The 18,900-nt window shown below is 42.6% G+C and overlaps 8 protein-coding genes across 8 annotated transcripts, besides 1 other annotated feature; 4 read left to right on the forward strand and 4 right to left on the reverse strand.

The window, feature by feature from the left end:
• Positions 1-25: 25 nt before the first annotated feature.
• Positions 26-214: a sequence feature (Protein overlapping with rRNA (FA14DRAFT_127425, PWN31866.1) was converted to a misc_feature.).
• Positions 215-954: 740 nt separating this feature from the next.
• On the forward strand, positions 955-1,107 carry FA14DRAFT_107889 (uncharacterized protein; the record flags this gene model as incomplete). Its single annotated transcript, XM_025495822.1, has 1 exon — positions 955-1,107. A coding segment is annotated over one exon (153 nt), but the record flags the coding sequence as incomplete, so codon positions are not given.
• Positions 1,108-2,561: 1,454 nt separating this feature from the next.
• On the reverse strand, positions 2,562-3,389 carry FA14DRAFT_107566 (uncharacterized protein; the record flags this gene model as incomplete). The annotated part of the gene is made up of 1 exon (XM_025495813.1): positions 2,562-3,389. A coding segment is annotated over one exon (828 nt), but the record flags the coding sequence as incomplete, so codon positions are not given.
• A 1,211-nt stretch (positions 3,390-4,600) lies between these two features.
• On the forward strand, positions 4,601-6,587 carry FA14DRAFT_81741 (putative farnesyl-diphosphate farnesyltransferase). Its single transcript, XM_025502947.1, has 2 exons — positions 4,601-5,147; positions 5,209-6,587. The coding sequence occupies exons 1-2, from the start codon at positions 4,711-4,713 to the stop codon at positions 6,446-6,448; spliced, it is 1,677 nt and encodes a 558-aa protein (XP_025352171.1). The 5' UTR covers positions 4,601-4,710; the 3' UTR covers positions 6,449-6,587.
• A 523-nt stretch (positions 6,588-7,110) lies between these two features.
• FA14DRAFT_127369 (MFS general substrate transporter) lies at positions 7,111-8,841 on the forward strand (the record flags this gene model as incomplete). The annotated part of the gene is made up of 1 exon (XM_025496793.1): positions 7,111-8,841. One exon carries the CDS (start codon positions 7,111-7,113, stop codon positions 8,839-8,841), a length of 1,731 nt encoding a protein of 576 aa, XP_025352172.1.
• A 338-nt stretch (positions 8,842-9,179) lies between these two features.
• On the reverse strand, positions 9,180-11,156 carry FA14DRAFT_108661 (glycoside hydrolase; the record flags this gene model as incomplete). The annotated part of the gene is made up of 1 exon (XM_025495847.1): positions 9,180-11,156. A coding segment is annotated over one exon (1,977 nt), but the record flags the coding sequence as incomplete, so codon positions are not given.
• Positions 11,157-12,236: 1,080 nt separating this feature from the next.
• Positions 12,237-13,434, forward strand: FA14DRAFT_81789 (uncharacterized protein). The gene has a single exon (XM_025502949.1). The coding sequence runs from the start codon at positions 12,732-12,734 to the stop codon at positions 13,269-13,271; it is 540 nt and encodes a 179-aa protein (XP_025352174.1). The 5' UTR covers positions 12,237-12,731; the 3' UTR covers positions 13,272-13,434.
• Position 13,435: 1 nt separating this feature from the next.
• On the reverse strand, positions 13,436-14,740 carry FA14DRAFT_81747 (uncharacterized protein). The gene has a single exon (XM_025502948.1). It carries the CDS (start codon positions 14,397-14,399, stop codon positions 13,599-13,601), a length of 801 nt encoding a protein of 266 aa, XP_025352175.1. The 5' UTR covers positions 14,400-14,740; the 3' UTR covers positions 13,436-13,598.
• A 1,333-nt stretch (positions 14,741-16,073) lies between these two features.
• FA14DRAFT_185861 (uncharacterized protein) lies at positions 16,074-17,078 on the reverse strand (the record flags this gene model as incomplete). The annotated part of the gene is made up of 1 exon (XM_025501483.1): positions 16,074-17,078. The coding sequence occupies exon 1, from the start codon at positions 16,971-16,973 to the stop codon at positions 16,074-16,076; it is 900 nt and encodes a 299-aa protein (XP_025352176.1). The 5' UTR covers positions 16,974-17,078.
• Positions 17,079-18,900: the final 1,822 nt, after the last annotated feature.

Raw genomic sequence — 18,900 nt, forward strand, 5'->3', positions numbered from 1 at the left:
ACAAATCTTTAGAACACAGGCTTAGCCTCAGCAGATCGTAGCAACAAGGCTACTCTACTGCTTACAGCACCCGGTTCCCATTCAAGTCGTCTGCAAAGGATTCACCCCCGTGCATATGTATTTTTGTTATTCGCCTGCGCAGATATGCAACATTTCCGTTACACACCCAAAGCAAGCCCATCTATGGTTCACGAATGCAAAACATTCTATTTAAACGCGTGTCATACACACGGGACCAAACATCATCGTTTCTAGCACGGATTCTGGCTTAGAGGCGTTCAGCCATTATCCAGCAGATGGTAGCTTCGCCCCACTGCCCGTTCGGACAGGGGCAAAGACCAATTATCTGAATCAACGGTTCCTCTCGTACTAAGTTGAATTACTATTACGATAACCTACATCAGTTTTGTTAGGTTGTATAAACAAATTGTGTTTTATTTGTCGTTTTGTCTTTCAATGGAAATAATATTTTCAGAATTGCGTATCAATGTTTTCAGTTGCTGTAGAGGTATTCACCTGACTTGTAATGGCTATTAGTGATGTATGGAACCACATGGTTGCTAACATATGTACTGCAAGCTACCTATTGTGTGAAAATTGTAGAATTGTGTTTTCATGGAAGTTGAATAGGATGGGATGCTGACTTGATTTCTGTGCCGCTTATGTCATCATGTTCATCTTCACTTTCTCCGCGTTTAATCTGTTTAATCGCCGTTTAGCGTGAATTTGATTTCCAACGCACGCGTCAAAGCTGTGAAAAATAAATCATGCGAAAGTCATGAGAGAAAATGAATGCATGCATATCAAACACAATTCACTGCCATCAACATCGTCACACTCCAACAACGATCAAATGAGACGATAATGATGCATTACGATCAATCGGATAAAGCTCAGTATTCCAGACAAGGTCATTCACGTCAAGCATCAACTTCATATTCTCCAGATCCGGGTAGAAAGCGAAAGCGTGTTTCAAGAGCATGCGATGCCTGTTTTGCAAAGAAGGATCGTTGTGATGGTGCACAACCGATTTGTCGTGTTTGCAGAGACCTGGACAGACAATGCACATACGATCGACCTGAAAGAAAGCGTGGACCTTTGCAAGGAGTAAGGCAAAGGCTAGAAGGTCAAATTGAGATATTGGAAAGCATCCTTGGCTATCTGGTAAACACATTTCCAGCTATGCAACAAGATGCGCTCAGAACGTTGAGACTGGATGACGGCGAGGCGATCATGCTCAATCTCGCTCAACGTGGTGATGTAGGAAATGCAGGAGAAGGATCATCCTCACGCATGCCAGTTGGTGAAATCTTTCCACAATTCGACAAAGCATACGCAAAAGAACTTTGGAGACATTCAGATCTAGCAAAGAGTATCGCACCTAGTATGGGACTTCGATTAGGCTTGCAAGATGAAGAGGAAGATCTGGTAGACCATCATTTCCATCGGCAGCGGGTTGAAGAGGCTCACAGAGCTAGATCTCGTCTTCTCAGCAACTTTTCGCAAGATTCACGCATTCATCCACCTCTCCAACATACACAGCAGTATTATACACAGCATCAGCCACAACCTCCGATACCAACCAATCATCGACCAGGTCCAACTTTGCCTACCAGTTTTGGTCCAGCATACATGCCGCAATCTGCTCCCTCTCAGCCATTTCAGTTCAACAACAATGAACCGCTTCCCAAAAATGGTCCAACGACCTTGCCAAGTGAAGTCAAAGCGAATCAAGCGCCATTCGCGCATCCATTTGATGGCATGACGCATCCCAACATTGCATCAATCGCTCAAACACCCCCTCAACAATTGGACAACCAAACAAGTCAAGATGATCCATTTAACGCACAATGGGCTCATACATCGTTTGATTTGGCTGACTTGGGCGAAGGTGCGCATGCCTTAGCATACGCATTGGGATTACCGTCTGCATCGTATGGGGACACCAATGATAGCGCTCACCATCGTATAACAGGAGATTTGTCGACTATACAAGCTCAGATGGACAATCCATCAGCCCATATGGCTTTGGCACAACCTGCATTCCATCTTTGATGGGAAATCTGAAGTGGGAGACGAAGACCATCTCAGAAGCTGCGATCTACGTGAAATCAGAAGAGATCTGTACATGCAGAAGAGAGAAGAGGCGATTGTACATACCAATCTGCTGCCCAGCAGCGAACCATTGTATTTATAGTGTGTTATACGATCACGAAAGATGAGTGTGAAATGTGTACAGAAGGGTCATGGGCAAGTAAGCCACGACTCATAGATCAAAGGGAGTCTAGAGAATGGTGGGATGAGATGACATTGGAGGGGATACATTTGACTGATCAACAGTCAGGACGAAAGAACAAAAAATGACGGAAGAACCAAAGGATGGTCTCACCTGTGAGAATCAAAAGAAATCGAAAGAATGCATCAAGCAAAGTATCATGCGGCTGTGTGCACGTACGAATATGAAGTTAGGGAGGGTGACTTTACGAATTGTTGTATATACGGAGAAAGAATCAATCTTCGATCAAGTCTCTCTTGGCGAAGCTGGAGAACATATTCTTGAGCGTTTGACCGGTCTTAGAAAGCTGTTTTCCGCCGGCTTGAGTCAATTTGCAAGCAGGTCCATTGTTGGCATCTGACCAAGCATATGCTTTGACACGATCATCTGCTTCAAGAATTTTGACAGCTTCTCGTACAAACTCTTCTGCATCATTTTGATTGCAAGGATCATGAGCACCGTTTGAGTAATTGATGCAAGCAAGTTCTGTGACCCATAAAGGATACCCATATTGAGCGTAATGATCCAAAACTCCTTTGATCTGACTTGCTTTGTTCTTGAAGATGTGTACATTTACAACATCTGGTTTTGTTTTAACTTTTTTCAAGAAGGGACCCATCCAAGTTTCATCGGCTTGTTTAGCACACGAAGGTGAAATGAGCAGAGATCCAGCCCTTCCATGGGGTGCAATGTACTGGTCCCATGCTTCAGCAGCTTTGTCAGTTGGAATCACACCGCTACTGCCACCACCTTTAAAATCTGCTTCGTTCATGCCAATGACGTATTTGTAGGTGCCTGGTTTGATCTTCTTGAAATCTTGAAAGCGTTGCCAGTCATTATCGTGGTCTGTCCATCCGAGACCCCACATCATTGTTGCGAAAGCGACATTTTTTGGCGTTTGACCATATGGATTTGGAGTCCATTCGGTATACCAGCCAATTGCACCTTTGATGAAATCAAGACTTTGTCCACCAGCGATGCCCGCTTTGATACCGTTTGGGGTCAAAGATGGTTTACCGGATGAAGATGTGCTAGGATGTCTGTCCGTTTGATCGTTATTGGTCTTTGCAGGGGAATTATTCTTCTTCTTTCCACCTTGCTTGTTCTTTTGGCTTTTCTGTTGTTGGCGGTGCTGACCGTTACCTTTACCTTCACCATTCCACTTCCGAGCTTTACTCTTACATCTACGTCTTCCCTTGCGATGGTGATTCTTTCGGCTACGTTCGACCAGAACGTTAGAAGTGTCATCATCTTCGCGTTCTAGAAGAGAAAGACTTGTTGATGGATCGGAAAAGTCATTCAAAGGAACCCTTCGCATCAATTGGGAGACACCATCTTCCGCTTTGACAGCCGTCAAATCACCGCATTGCACTGATGAAAAGGCAAGCAGAGTTGCTGCGAGACAAACGAAGAAGTTTCTAGCGATCATTTCTTGCGATAAGATGCAATATTGAGAGTTTCTTGAAATGTATGGCAAAGAAAGGCTGATTGACTTCAAAGAGGGTAAAAGTGAAAGTGAATGCGCGTATGCGAATGTGAATATATGCTTGAGAGCGACGAAACGAGGGAGATTGAAAAAAGACTGTGATTGCTTGAAAAGGGTGACTTTTTAGTGATGGATGAGGAGCGAAGAGGAGGTTGATTGAAGGTCAGATAGGAGAACTTTCGTCATACAATAGTCGGGGTTGCTGTGGTGAAAGGAAAAGAAAGGCAAGAGCTCTTCGTATGAAATTAGGGGGGGCCAATAGCCAAAATAAGCACGGATGCAAAAAGGCGTTTTCTTTTCATAAGCGGAGCCGTGATGCTCTGTTGTCTAATTTTGGATACGTGTTAAATCAGCTTTGACTGCCTTCATTTGATGGAACAATGGCAGAGCGAAAGAATGGCAAATCGGAATGCAACTTCCAGTCCCCGTTTCAAGGCAAATTGACGATTTCATTGCATGTATCCGCTCTCCGCACTTTCCAGTCCTACTGCCATCAACTCTCATCGTGGCTGACATTTCGCATCAAAGCAAAACTACCTTTTTGTCTAGCTCATTCTGTCAAAGATAAAGGGATAAGACTTCCTCTGCTAAGATGCCTTCTTCTCATTTATGACAGGAACAACATGTGCTTTATGCAAGGAGGCGCTAAAGCAAAAAAAAGCAAAAATCGAAATGAAACTTACATAATCACGCGCGACAGTAATCCAGAAAGGGCGCGCTGTACTTGAAGAAGCAATAGGTAGAGCGATTGCTTGATTGCAATCTTAATAACACAACTTTTCCCCGCCCACACACTTTGTGTACTGGCTGGGGTGTGCGCAAAAAGAGGGAAGATTCGGCGCAGCGCAGGCACAAAGAAGTCTTAATTTTCATGCTACTGATCATTTGCTCAAACTGAGCACGGAATATACTCACTCTTCTTCTCATCCATCATAAAAGAGGAGACAAGATGGGCATCGTCGATATCATCTCTTTGGCATTGCTGCATCCGCAAGAGCTGCGTGCTTTGGTCACGTACAAAGTATGGCGTGATCCTCTGAATGATATCAAAACGAATCCCGATTCTGGTTGGGAAAGGGAATCCATGCAAAGATGTTGGAAGTTACTCGATCTTACTTCACGTAGTTTCAGTGCGGTGATTAAAGAATTGAATGGTGAATTGAGTAGGGTAATCTGTTTATTCTATCTGCCTCTACGTGGATTGGATACAATCGAAGATGATATGACAATCGATCCACAAAGAAAGATTTCTCTCTTGCGCGATTTCTACAAACGTCTAGAACAGCCAGGATGGACTTTCACAGAAAGCGGACCAAATGAAAAAGATCGCCAATTATTGATCGAATTCGATACAGTGATTGAAGAATTCAACAAATTAGGAGCAGGGTGAGTGAATGCGCATTGTGAATATCCGAATATCTCAGCTAACATCTTTCTTCCAATCTAGATACAAAACCGTCATCTCAGACATTACCGCAAAGATGGGCGCAGGAATGGCTTCGTACATTGAGGCATCAGCAAAGGAGCCACTCAAAGTGGACAGATGGCAAGACTACGATCTCTATTGCCATTTCGTTGCCGGTATTGTTGGAGAAGGTCTTTCACGCTTGTTCGCAGAATCGGGCATTGAGAGACCATGGTTGGGCGATCAATTAACCTTGTCGAATCACATGGGCTTATTCTTACAAAAGACAAACATCATTCGTGATTACGCAGAAGATTGTGCTGAAGGACGATTCTTTTGGCCACGAGAGTGCTGGGCTCAACCAGGAGCCGATTTCAATTCACAGGCTGAGGTTGCACAGAAAGGCATCATTGAAACTTCACCAGGAAGTGGAAAATTCAAAGCAGCACAGGGACCTGAAGGAAAGAGGGCGATGTTTGTGCTGAATTCGATGTTACTAGATGCAATCCGTCATGCAACGAGAGCGTTGGACTACTTGAGCCTGTTAAGAGATCAAAGCGTTTTCAACTTTTGTGCGATTCCACAAGTGATGGCAATTGCTACGCTCAATTTGATGCTTAACAATCCAAATGTGCTCAAGCGCAATGTCAAGATTCGCAAATCTCAAGCTGTTCAATTGATCATCAGAGCGGTCAATCCAAGAGATGTTTCTTATCAATTCCTAACGTTTGCACGCGAGATGCGTGCCAAACTTGATCCTTCTGATCCCAACTTTCTCAAATGGTCTGTTGAATTGGGCAAGATTGAAGTATGGTGTGAGACGTATTATCCTTCTTTCATCTCTCCTGGTTCCGAAGTACGAGAAGGGGATGTTCGTCAAGCAGCTTTGACAAAGTATACTAATCAACGTCATAGTACGGCAAAAGCAAAAGCAATGGCATTGGGATTATTGCAAGCACCTAAAACAGGAGGAGAATTGGACCCACGTAGAGCAGGGATGACGCAAACGGAACGTGAAGAAGAAGAGAAACGCGAACAAAAGGAAATGGTTAAATTCTTTGTGATCATCATGGTTTTCATCTGTTTGGTGATGGGAGTGGTTGCACTTGCATCTTGGATTATTGCTTGGTATATTTTCCAAGAAGGTCAAGATCCATTCACACTCTGGATAGGACGAAAGTATACCGAATTTATGGCAGGACAAGCCTCTGCTGTTGCACAAGAGCCGTCTTTGCTTTCTTGGCAGGGACTTCAATCATTACGCAAGAAGATTGAACTTTGAGAGATGTGGGGTAATGGGCAAATCGGGGAAAGTGACATTCGATCAAGGATGAAGTAGGCACAAAAGACTTGCAGTACTTCATCTTTTTATTGTTCAGGAACGACTGGAGATGTAACCATCACTCCTTGTTTTATTTGATTTGGTTATCGTCTGATTCTAACGACATTTTGATCACATTGTACTTGAACACAAAATACACTCACTGCCTTTATCTTATTCTCTCTATTTGCCTTGAATCACTTTTTTGCGCTAAATGATGAGTAATCGATCGAAATGGAATGATGCACAAAAGCTGTGTATTTTTGCTGGATGGATTTTCCTTTTATCGATTGGCGCAGCGGTGCATCTACATAATTACAAGCGCCGGCGCAGGACCAACGGGTTTGCGGATGCAAGATTACGTAGGTTCTTCAGGGTCAAATCTACTTCTGATTGGTATTCACACGTTAATGATTTTCGTTTTCGCTTAAGCGTGATCACTTTTGACGCAATGGACGCATCAGGTGGAGTCGGCGACTTGATTTTGCATTGTGCGGATAATGAATTACCATGATTTGAATGCCATTGTATAAAACTGCAATTCTGCAAAATGAATCAATTCTTTCCCTCTTTCCTTCATGTTTTGAACATCATCGACACAAGCACTATCACAAGCGAAAATGATGGTGGATGCCAGTAATCAACAAGGTGAAAGCTCTTCACCCCAAAAAGAACAAGAAAGACAGAGCGGGTTAAGCACTCCAGATACAACGATTGGAGAAGGAAAGAATAAATCCTCCAATGAAGCAAAAGAAACACAATCAAACGATCAAAATGAGACAGCCTTAGAAAAGACCGAATCAGGTAAAGAGCCGAAAAAGCCTCGATCGGATGGAAAAGTGGTATTAACAGATGAAATGGCACCGCAAATACTTGGATACGCTTATCCAACATGGAAGAAATGGATGATTTTAACCATTATCTTCGTCGTTCAAATGAGTATGAATTTCAACACTTCCGTTTATCCAAGCGCAGTTCCTTTGATCACTGAAGATCCAAGATATACAGGTGTAAGTGAACAAGGCGCTCGAGTTGGTCAAATGATCTTCTTGGTCGCTTATGCTTTCGGTTCAGAATTATGGGCTCCTTGGTCAGAAGAATTGGGAAGATGGCCAATTTTACAAGTGTCTTTATTCTTGGTCAATTGCACGCAAATTTGGGCTGCACTTTCGCCCAACTTTAAATCTTTAATCGCCGCTCGTTTCTTTGGAGGTTTATGGACTGCAGGTGGTAGTGTTACCTTGGGTATGGTTGCCGATATGTTTGATGCGGATGATCAACAATATGCTGTTGCATACATCGTTCTTTCTTCCGTTGGTGGTACATCGATCGGTCCCTTGATTGGTGGATTTATCGCAGGTGCAGCCAAAAATCCGTTATACTGGATCTTTTGGACTCAATTAATCTTTGGAGGAGCAACGCAAATTCTACACTTTTTCCTCGTACCTGAAACACGTTCGACAATCATTCTAGACAGGGAAGCAAAAAGACGCAGAAAGTTGGCCAAAAAAGAAGGAAATACCGAAGGAGAAAATATCTATGGACCAAACGAATTACGCACGGATCGATTCAGCATGAAAGAGATTGGTGTAACTTGGATAAGACCATTTGAAATGTTTGTTCGTGAGCCAATCGTTCTATCTCTTTCGCTTTTGAGTGGTTTCTCAGACGCTCTCATCTTCACATTTACCGAATCTTTCACTTTGGTGTTCAAGCAATGGGGCTTTTCAACAATTCAAATCGGTTTAGCATTCATTCCGATCAATTTGGGTTATATTATCTCGTTCTTTAGCTTTTTCCCCAGCATTCACAGTCAAAGACAGATTCGTAGAAGGGATCCTGATGCTCTTTTACCCGAAGCAAGACTTTGGTGGCTTTTATGGACAGCTCCATTGGAAACGATTGGTCTTTTCGGTTTCGCATGGACAAGTTTAGGTCCCCCACACGTTCATTGGATCGCACCAATGATCTTTTCATGTTTAATCGCGATTGCAAATTATGCTATTTATATGGCAACGATTGATTATATGGTTGCTTCTTATGGTGTTTATTCGGCTTCCGCAACGGGTGGAAATGCTTTGGCTCGTGATTTCCTTGCAGGTATTGCGGCCCTTTACGCAACACCTTTATACGAAAATATTGGTACTCTTCATTTCGAATGGGCAAGTACAATTTTAGGATGTTTGGCAATCTTTGTCACAATTCCAATTTATATCTTCTACTGGAAAGGTCCAGTCATTCGTGAAAGGTCGAAATTTGCTCAAACATTGGCAGCAGATCGCAAACAACGCGGCGGTCATCGTGTTTCGGATCCACATGGTGATGAGGAAAAAGCTTATCATCATCAATCGTGAACTAATAACTTATCCCTTGACCCGTTTGCTTTTTGTGTATTATCTTTTATCTTAAACTTCATTTGTCCACATATACACGCTTCAAAGTAGAAATGAATAAAAAGGTACAATTCTCTTCCAAGTGCAAAGAACGATCCTACGACAAGATGCAGTTCTGTAAAGGTGTTTACATGTATCAGAAAAAGTAAGGTAAAGTCGAGTAAAAAATGTCCGTATGAATTTTATGCTCTTGGAGCAGGTGTGGCGGCAGGAGCAGCAGCTAGATCACGTCGGTAAACGTTTTCATGTTTGAATGGAACGCTCTTTTTGTCCATCTCCCAGATGTCCATTTCGTACATTGGTTGCAGATTTCGTCTTGATGCTCCACCACTTCCGCCGCAGGGCCAACCAGGCAAAGCAGAAGTATAATTGTTCCAAATGCTATCAAAGTATGTGCATCCTGCAATAGGCGTAAATGCAGGCGTTTGTCTACCGCCTTGCGTCCATGGGTCGATTGTTGGTTGTACTTCGTTTGTCAATGTGAGAGAATAAGTGGGTGTTGGAGGAATGAGTACTGTCCCGGTGGGCGTATAAGTTGGTAAAGCGGTCGCCGCAATCACGTTTCCACTTTGACCGCTAACGGTAATTGATGGAGGCGGCCAGCTGTATGAGACCGTATTGGGAGAATATGTTGAAGCGGCACCCGTCTGGTAATCAGCAAATGTGGAAGACCATGTGACTGAGGCTTTGGTGATTCCTGACAATCCTTGTTTTTGCAAAGTTTGACAAGCATTTTGCGATTCTCTATATGGGTCTTTTGGCATCCATCCTTGTTGTAATCCAAGCAAGTAGGACCAATTTGGATTGACTGGCTGGCCCGTACGCAAACTATCTCCAATCTTCCATGTCCAGAAGAAAAAGTTTTCAAAGCTAGACATTGCTGCAATGGCGCCTTGATACATTGTTTGCTTTGTAGTATCATTGTAGGATGTCCAATCATCAAAAGGTACACAACTACCGGTCTTTGTGAATGCTCCACTAGAGAATGAGCCGTCATAGCGAACACCTTGGAAAGGACCATTCAGGAACAAACCGCAATCATTTGTTGCTAAAGACCATTCTCCGGCAAGAGTAACACCATATTGAGTAAATCCTAGCTGTGTATTTGCTGCCCAACCATTGCAAGCTGTATTGATGAAATTTTGTCTGTCACCGAAAGGCGCTGTGAAACAGACATAAGGATGCAAATCCCAAGCAATTCGATCTCCGCCTTGCATGAATCCGGACCAAGCTGGTAGACCCAAGAAGCCATCATGATATGCCATCATCGGACCATGACCTTGACCAAGGCCAGTTATATTGCGGATGAGCGAATACGCCTCAATATAGAATCTTCTGATGTTGTCTTGACCGATACCAACGGGAACGTTTGGCTCATTTAAAACACCAAAGACCGGTACCACTTTGGCAATTTCAGGCTGAGCAACGAATTCTGCAATAACCCTGATAATGTCTAATGCTCTTTCAGCGGAAACCATCCCGACGGGCGAATTGAGAAAGTTAAAAACGCCCAGTCGACCACCATGGTTGTAACCATTTTGTGAGCCGGGAATTGCGTGCAAATCGAGCTCGATACGCAAACCATACTTTCTTGCCCATTTGATCGCCTTTAAAAAGTATTCCCAAGACATTCCTTGTACAAAGGGCTCCCCTGGCATCGTATTAATCGCCCAATATGCAATCGGTAGACGAATCCAATTCAAGCCTGCAGCAGCGATCAACATGAAATCATATTCGGTGATGAAAGTGTCGTAATGTTGACGTAAATTCTTTTCTTTTAATGCTTGGCCGCCTTCGGTATTCCATTCGTTCATCAGGGTGTATTCATCAACGACATATTTCGAGCTATCGTTCTCATACGGTTCGAAGAGAGACGGCGCAATGAAAGGTTCTATTACGAGCCATCCTCCCAAGTTCACACCAAGTATTCCATTCTTTGTGTAATCCCAACTTTGATTGAGGGGAGGAGTATAATTCTGAGCCCTTGCACCATCATCGTTGAGATCACTTCGCCATTCACCGCCAAAGTTGTTTATGTATGTGAACGTTGTGCCATTCTCCATTCGGATCTCGGTGCCATTCCCACCCGAGGTTAACACTTCACCGTGTGGTCCTGTACCCGGCACTGTAGCACCATCAGAATGCTGACGATCATGAACTGCAACCAAAGGAACAGCAATCACGATCGCTAGCAATATTAGACCAACAACAACTGCAGCAAATATTCCCCATTTCTTCTTGGGTGACATTGGCGCACGACCAAATCTGCCATACTTTTCGTTATTTGGTCCTCCTGTTCCAGCATTGACGGGCATGTATTGTGTGCCTGGACCAGGTGTACTAACCCTTGAACCTGAAGACTTTTCGTAATCATGCATTGGTATTGCGCCAGAATCTGTATAACGCATCAATTGATGTTGACTTCCATAATCAGAGTTGGCTAACATGTGTGAACTGGCGATGGACAACCTTTTAGAGCCTCTGTCGCTATGAGCGCCTAAAAGCCACGGCTGAGAAGATGGAGATCGAAGCATATCATTACCAGGCGTTCCAGGAGTACCGGGAGTTGGAGGTCTGTTAGAATCATAGCTCAAAGGAGCATACGATTGTGCGGAAGAGAAAGCTTGATTCAATCCAGGCGATCCTGGTGTTCTTCTTCCTTCATCATCATATGATTGGGTGACACCAGGACTACTTGCTCTTAAAAGTGGTGTTGATGATCTACTTTGTCCTTTTTGTTGTCCATTCTCAAAGAAGCTCATTCGACCTAAATCCATTTCGCCTAATTTTGGGGTAGTATGAGGCGAAAGGTTATCATTTGTATCTTGTGAATGGTCTCCTTCTACGGGAGCATAAGATGAGCTTGCCATTTTAATTGACGATTTGTGAAGGAGTTGATTGTTGAGAGGTTGCTTATGAAACTAGGGATACAATTGTTGATTCGAAACTATACACAAAAAGGAAGGAGAGGATGTCGGAAGGAGGGTTTGAGGATTTGAAATGCTTGAGAGGCGATACGATTGAATTGAATCGTAAATCTCCCTCTTGCCTTGCACCAATTACTTGCTCAAAAATAGGATGATGGTGATCAAAACATTGAATTGGAAACAAGATCGGATTGGATCAAGAAGGGGGCTTCTATGAATGACAGATGCAGCCATGTAGGTACAGCAGTATGAATGACGATTAGCAAAAGAGTGCATTGATTAGTGCATAAAAGCACATGTCTTAATCGCCTACGGCTTTGTGTGTGTAAATGAAAGGAGGCAAAATTCGAATAAATCAGTTCATTCCAACAGTGATTCTCTTCTGTTTTTCTTTGACCATGTGTTTGTATTGCGTACAATTTCACGCTAGGGTCATTGAAAAATAAAATAAAAACAATCCTTCAACTGCACGGCGTAAGAGTGAGGAAATTTGGCCCCTTATCAAAAGGGAAAAAGGACAAAGGCGGACTACGAACTAGGAGACCCTTTTTGCCTGCGCATGTGCCCGAGCAATGGTTTTGGCCAATTTTTGTGCTGCACAATCAGCGGCTTTTGCGTCATTTAAGCGTGCAGCGCGGAGCACTTTGGCCACAATTAATCCTCGCAAGTCCGGTAACCTTTCAAGGCACAAGTTTCGAATATTCTCTGCTACAAGCCCGTCAACCTTTTTCTTCTTTAGCGTGTAAATTGATGAAAGGCATTCAGCCAAAGCGTGCGCTGCTTACAGGCGCAGCGCATTCGGAGATTGAATAATGGAAAAAGTGTAACACGTGACCGCTGTAGATCATTGGATCTTCTCCAGAACGACTTCACATTCTTGCATAACGCGAACCATTGACAGCCATCTTCATCATCCTCCTAAAGATGGATGCTGCTCAAGATCCACCATTGCGTGTGATTCTCAAAAATGAATCACGCTACATCTCTATTGAAGAAGCACAGCGAATGATGAATCGTTTTGTAGAGGAGGCAAAGTATAACTTAGTAGCTGACAAGACAGATTTGTCTGTTTCGGAACATGGTCAGCCAGAATCGAGTACTGTGAGAGATACAGATCCAGTTGTTTTGTCGCAAATACAAAAAGCAGCAGACTCGATTATTGAATCTATGAAAGAGTCTACCAATGGTCTAATCACCAATGGTCATAGCATCAATAGACACAGCACCAACGGACATAATACCGACAGTCGTATCACCAACGTTCATAGCTCCGATCAGTATGTCTCTAACGGTTGTGGATGGGAAGATACTAGCCAGAATGTCTCTAACGGATGTGGGTGGGAAGAACCAACTCATGATGTCTCCAACGGATGTGGGTGGGAAGAACCAACTCACGATGTCTCTAACGGATGTGGTTGGGAAGAATCCAGCCAGAATGTCTCTAATGGATGTGGATGGGATTAGAAACTTATGATGATGGTTTACATGAATACGATCGACTTTCTTATCGCTCGGTATCACAGCATAGAAGTTAGGGATGAAACGAATGTTCGTATTGCAAAAGGTGAAAGCAGAATGGTCTCAACATCGTATAAAACGGAGAAACACTTTCGGATAGATATTGTACACACAAATGATTGTAGGGGAGGGGGAAGATAAAAGTGAAGCCCGAAAAAGGATGAAAGATTGTTTTGAATGAAGTCGAAAGGTATACTGGGATGGGTTGTATAATGTGCAATGATGGTGTGTAGCCGTAAGTTGAACGAACGAACGAATGTAAGCATTGTGTGCTTACAAAGGTGACAAAGCACGACGTTGACGTGCTGATCCAGAAGGAGCAGGATGACTTGGGTGGTGGGGTTTGCTTGGTTGGCTGGAACCGGAATTTTTGCATGTACCGTTGACGCACGAAAGATCGCCTTTGCATCCTTGGTCTACACGGCAACCGTCACCTTTGCCTGATTGATGATGACATCTGTCGGAAACGACTGAGCAGTAATCACTGTCGCATGCGCTATCGTTACCATGACATCTGTCACCATTGTCTCTTTTGGGCTTGCAAATGCTCTCAGATTCACAGCAGTATCCTGAACCACAAGCTCCGTCACGGCTGCATCGATTGTAATCATGAATCTTTCTGTAGCACTTGTTACGCTTCGAGCTACAGTAATGGTCAGAGCCACATTGCCAATCGCTATCGCAACCTCCACGGGCTTCGATTTGAGCATCGTCAACCAAGCCACGTTCGTGTAAGTCTTCTTCGGACTCTTCAGTAGCCCGTTTGAAAAGGCTCCATGTTGCTTTGGCTGCAGGAGAAACTGAACGTTTGACGACTGTTGATCGCTTTTCTTCGACGACATCTTCGTCATTGTCTTCTAAAGATTGTCTGGAGAATAGGTCGGGTGCATATGGTTTTGCGGCTTGAACACGTTTTACCAAGCCGATCGAAGGGGTTGCGTCTGATTCAGCCATGAGAGCGTCACGGGCATACAAATCAGGACTGTAAGGTTTGGCCATTGATGCACCTTGAACGGTAGAAGAGGCCATGAAAGCTGCCAAAAAGATGACAGAGGCAAAACGAACGGAGACCATCTTTTATCGATTATTGATGAGAAGAAAGAAGAAGAAGAAATCGAATTGAGGGAGAGGATCGCAACAAGGGGCGAAGAGGAGATTTAGATGGTAACGGGGATGTGTTAAGGTGAGTAGAAGGATTGTAAGGCCTTTATAAAGAATCTTTGAATATGATACATGCAAACGGCAATTGAGCAGACATCAGATGAGTTTTACAGCATCGGAAAGGGGTGCTCGAATGCAAACTGTATGTGCATATGTTTGAAATCTTTCTCTTACCGATAAGCAAGAAAGACTCAGATGGAATTCTGTTCCCATGCTCATACATGTGCGTAAGTGTACGATTTGCATGATTTACATGAATATGAAGTCCAGCCACGATTAAACATCTATGGAAAGAGTTTGCCCGGACTTATGCTGATATGAGGCAGTAAAGGTGTCAATATGCAAAATGAAGAGAATGAATTTATTCCATGTTCCTTAAAAGAAGGACTAGATTCTATGCTAAAAGGCTGGAAAATGTGCCTGATCTTGCCGTCTGAGGGTGGAACGGGCAAAGGGATGACGGACTTCCCGTTGTATGCATATAAGTTAGCGTAAAATGATTGAATAAACAAACAAGAGGTCTTACTTCGGTATGTTTATTACTGTTCGGGTGTATTTGTTTGTTTCACATTCTAAAAGACTGTTCTTTTGAAGCTAAATGTCATTTACTCTGTGTAATTCAATGTGATTGGTTTGATTGATCTGCATGAGAATCTTCTTTCTCATGTATGGTGATGTTTGTTCCCGTTGCCCATTCTGCCCCGGCGCTAAACTGTTCTCTTTGTTTCTTGCCGACGCGCTGCATAAACAAACAAATAAAATGATATACACACAGTTAAAGTGCCTTTAAACAAAAATATGTTTCAGATCGATTTGTTTGTTTTCTTGGAAGTTCGGGAACAAAGCTGCAAACTTATCATGCAGTGCATCATACTATGGTTTCACTTTCCTTTTTTAAGCCACTTTAGCCCTGTCTTTGCAGACCTGGGCCTTAGAAACCCGACAAGCTACCGTTGCTGCATGCAATGCCGTTTCTCTTTTGTTTACATGGGAAAAAGACTCTTAAACTGCCTATCCGAACAACAAACAAATCCGTTGGCCATAAACTTCTTTACTTTCTGCCGGCTTTTGTTGAGGCACTCGAATAGACTTGTATTGTAAGCCCTGTTTCAGAATTTCACCTTCGATCTCACCATTGTTTGAGACAATTTTGTCCAGATCTCTTTTTGCTAGATTTCGTTGTCTCGGATGGGGACCGGTTGACGGTTGATGTGAAAATTCGATCCCGAGCTGACCAATGTACCGAACAATATTCGAACTTGCACGTGGGGTGTTCTTTTCAGATACACCCCTGTTAAGGTAAAGTGTAATCATATTTCAAAAACAAAGTAGAAAGATGATTACACGAGGAATTGAAAAGGATCTGGTCAGATTTGCCTTCATGAAATGAAAAGCAATGACAAAACAGAAGTGGTAATGATAAAAGTTGTATACAAGAAAGAAGTCGAATGTGCAATGAGTGTGTGTTCTTATGGCAAGATTGCAAAAGAAAGATGATTGTGTATGTTCTATGCCTAACGCATCGTTGAAGCGACCCAAACGATTACTTCAAATGGGTATTATTAATTACTAAGTTGACTTGCACTCTCATAGAGATGGCGCTGGGTGAGATGGTTCATTTGCATTCTCTTGCAAGGTGATTGGGTCATGATGATGACCACTTGGACTTGATCTCTTACCGAACCAGATTGGCTTATCAGGGCTACCGCTTGGACTTGATCTCTTGCCGAACCAGATTGGTTGATCAGGGCTACCGCTTGGTGTTGCTTTCCATTTTTTGATGAAATCTTGACCATCTTCCTTCAAGTCATCCAATTTGTGCTGCAAAGCTGAGATGAAGTCTTCTTGATCATCCCCGTCTTCGTCATCGGAAGATAAAGTTCTGCTTACCAATGATTTGGCGCATTTGTAGTTTAAGCAACTCAAACCTTCTTGGCATCCTTCGGAGAATCGACAAGCTTCTTCAATTCCACGTTTCTGTTTGCATTTTTTATCAATTCCTGAACAGAATAAACCGTCTGCGCAAGCGTTTGTACTGTCTGCACATGAACTTCCGATCGAGCGTCTTTCCAAGCATGCTCCTTGAGAGCCACAAAAGCCGGAAGTGCACATTGCATCACGGCCACACAAAGCACGCTTTGCTTTACGCATAAAGCAACTTCCACTTGAGCAGAAATGAGCACCACCGCAATCCGAATCACGTTTGCAAACAGACGGTGAACGTTTATTTATTTGAGTTGTGAAAGATTGTGGAGCGGATTTTGTTGGAAAAGCGGATTGATCGTCTAATGCAGATCGAAAGTATAGATCAGGTGAATAAGGTTTAGCGGAATCGGAAGGAGAAGAACGTTTGATGATATTGGAATTTTCGTCCAATGAATCACGGTTATAAAGATCAGGCGCATATGGTCTCTCTGGAATTGCCAATGAAAGAGATGCTGTGCTTAAGGCCAAAAGGACAAAAGCGAAAGATCGAATTGTCACCATGGCTGAAAAGCTTTATTTTTTGTTTTTGACTGTTGAGAAGGTGAAGAGGTCGAATAAATTGAGAGTTGAATATGATAAAATAACGGATCGACGGTTGAAAAGGTGAGATAAAATGATTAGAAAAGGGGAAAATTAAGAATGAAATGAAATGAGGAGAGGAGAGGGATTAATGAATGTGATCGTCGTAACGAAGGAAATGATGAGACTCGGTAATGGATAGCGGGTTGGCAGATATAATTACGATAGATATCATTAATCTCGGTAATACTGTCACTTTGCAGTCAATGACAGCTGACAACGGCCTTCAAAAGCTGCAATCGCGGACAATAGATGTTCACTGATATCATGCCTATCATTATCAAATCTGAAACTCAATCAAGGCTATTTAAAGTACGGTTCGGCAAAAAGAGTGCAGAAGATTTTCTTGATCTAGTTGCCATGATGCAGCACAGGCTTTTTAGTAGGTTGAAAATAATGATCGAATTTTCTACTCTATGTTTAGCGTATTTTGTTCGTATGATCGTTAAGATTGATTATAAGCTAAAAAGGAAGTTGAGACAAGAGAAAGAGGGTTAGGGTATTGCATGCGCTAAGTCCTATACTAAAAAAGAGACCCTCAAACTTTTTCACTGCCTCTCCTATAGGGTGTGTTCAGAATCACAACTCTTCTTCTTCTTTATACACTTTTACGCTAAATTCTTATCCTCGCTTTTCCATTAACACCGGCCATTTGACTCCGGTGTTGCGTACGATGTTCGGCACAACATGCAAAGAAGGGTAGGGTGCCGTAAGGCCTAAATTTATGATTTGTTTGCGTGATTGAGATTTGATTGTTTGTAGTTTGGCAACTTTAGTCAGTTTAGGGTAGGCACATTATGCTAATCGTTAGATGTTCCAATTAGCGTTTCAATTTCTCCCCTGATTGAATGAAACGTGCCATGCTTATCAATGATAAATTACGAACAATGATGATTTGTTTGTTGTCTCGATCGTAAGAAACAATAGGTTGGTTGGGTAAACGTACTTTAATTGAAAATGTGAAAAGAATGTTCTTTAGCGTAAAGCAGGCGAATGGACTGTGTTCCATCAAGATCTTAAGCATAGAGAAGAAATCTTAAACATATGCACAGTACAACAGTTTAGCGTTCTTTTTCAAATTAAACAAACAAACAAACAAACGGCAAACTCTCACTACTACTTATTAAAAGCGGCGGGAAGGGCGGGAAAAGAATTAAAAATAAAAGGGAGCGCTAAATTGTAATACGGACGAGAAGAATGAATGAGACATGCTATACATTAACAATGAATGTCAACTATCATCCGGCCAAAGGAGCGATGATGATATGATCGCCAATCTATAAGGAAGATGAGAAGATGTCATGTCAATTTGTTCTACATAAAAGGGTTCATTATGCAGTTTCATAGATGAGCATTACACTTTGAAATTGTATGTATCTCCAATGATCGGAGTTGTGGCAGGGCTGATTGTATTATGACTATGAATGATATCTCTATAATGGCATATGAGAAATAAACAACAATCATCGGCAATAATCAACATGTAATTAGAGCATTCCAGTTAGATAAGAAAGAGAAGGCCCGTGGTGATTTATACAAAATATTCAAAACGCTCTCTATCTCATGGATGCAAAGGAAAAGATTGCTCTGAAACAACTTTCCCGTTTGAGAGCGGGATTAGCGTCGGTGAGTAATTCTTCCAATTTTTTACCTTTCTCATGGCAGTAAGAGTTGAATTCTGCATAATTTCATAATCTCTGTAAAAGAGAAAAGTTTGAATCTGTCATGTTGTGCAGCCACTATACGTAGGCCTGGCTGTTGCCATCCTGTTCCAGGCTTAGTAGGCATTGCATGTGTGTGCATTTAATTTGACCTGTTCACTGTGCCTATATTTGCATTCGGCCTTACT

Source organism: Meira miltonrushii (assembly GCF_003144205.1).
Source record: "Meira miltonrushii strain MCA 3882 unplaced genomic scaffold FA14scaffold_5, whole genome shotgun sequence".
NCBI classification, from domain to species: domain Eukaryota; kingdom Fungi; phylum Basidiomycota; class Exobasidiomycetes; order Exobasidiales; family Brachybasidiaceae; genus Meira; species Meira miltonrushii.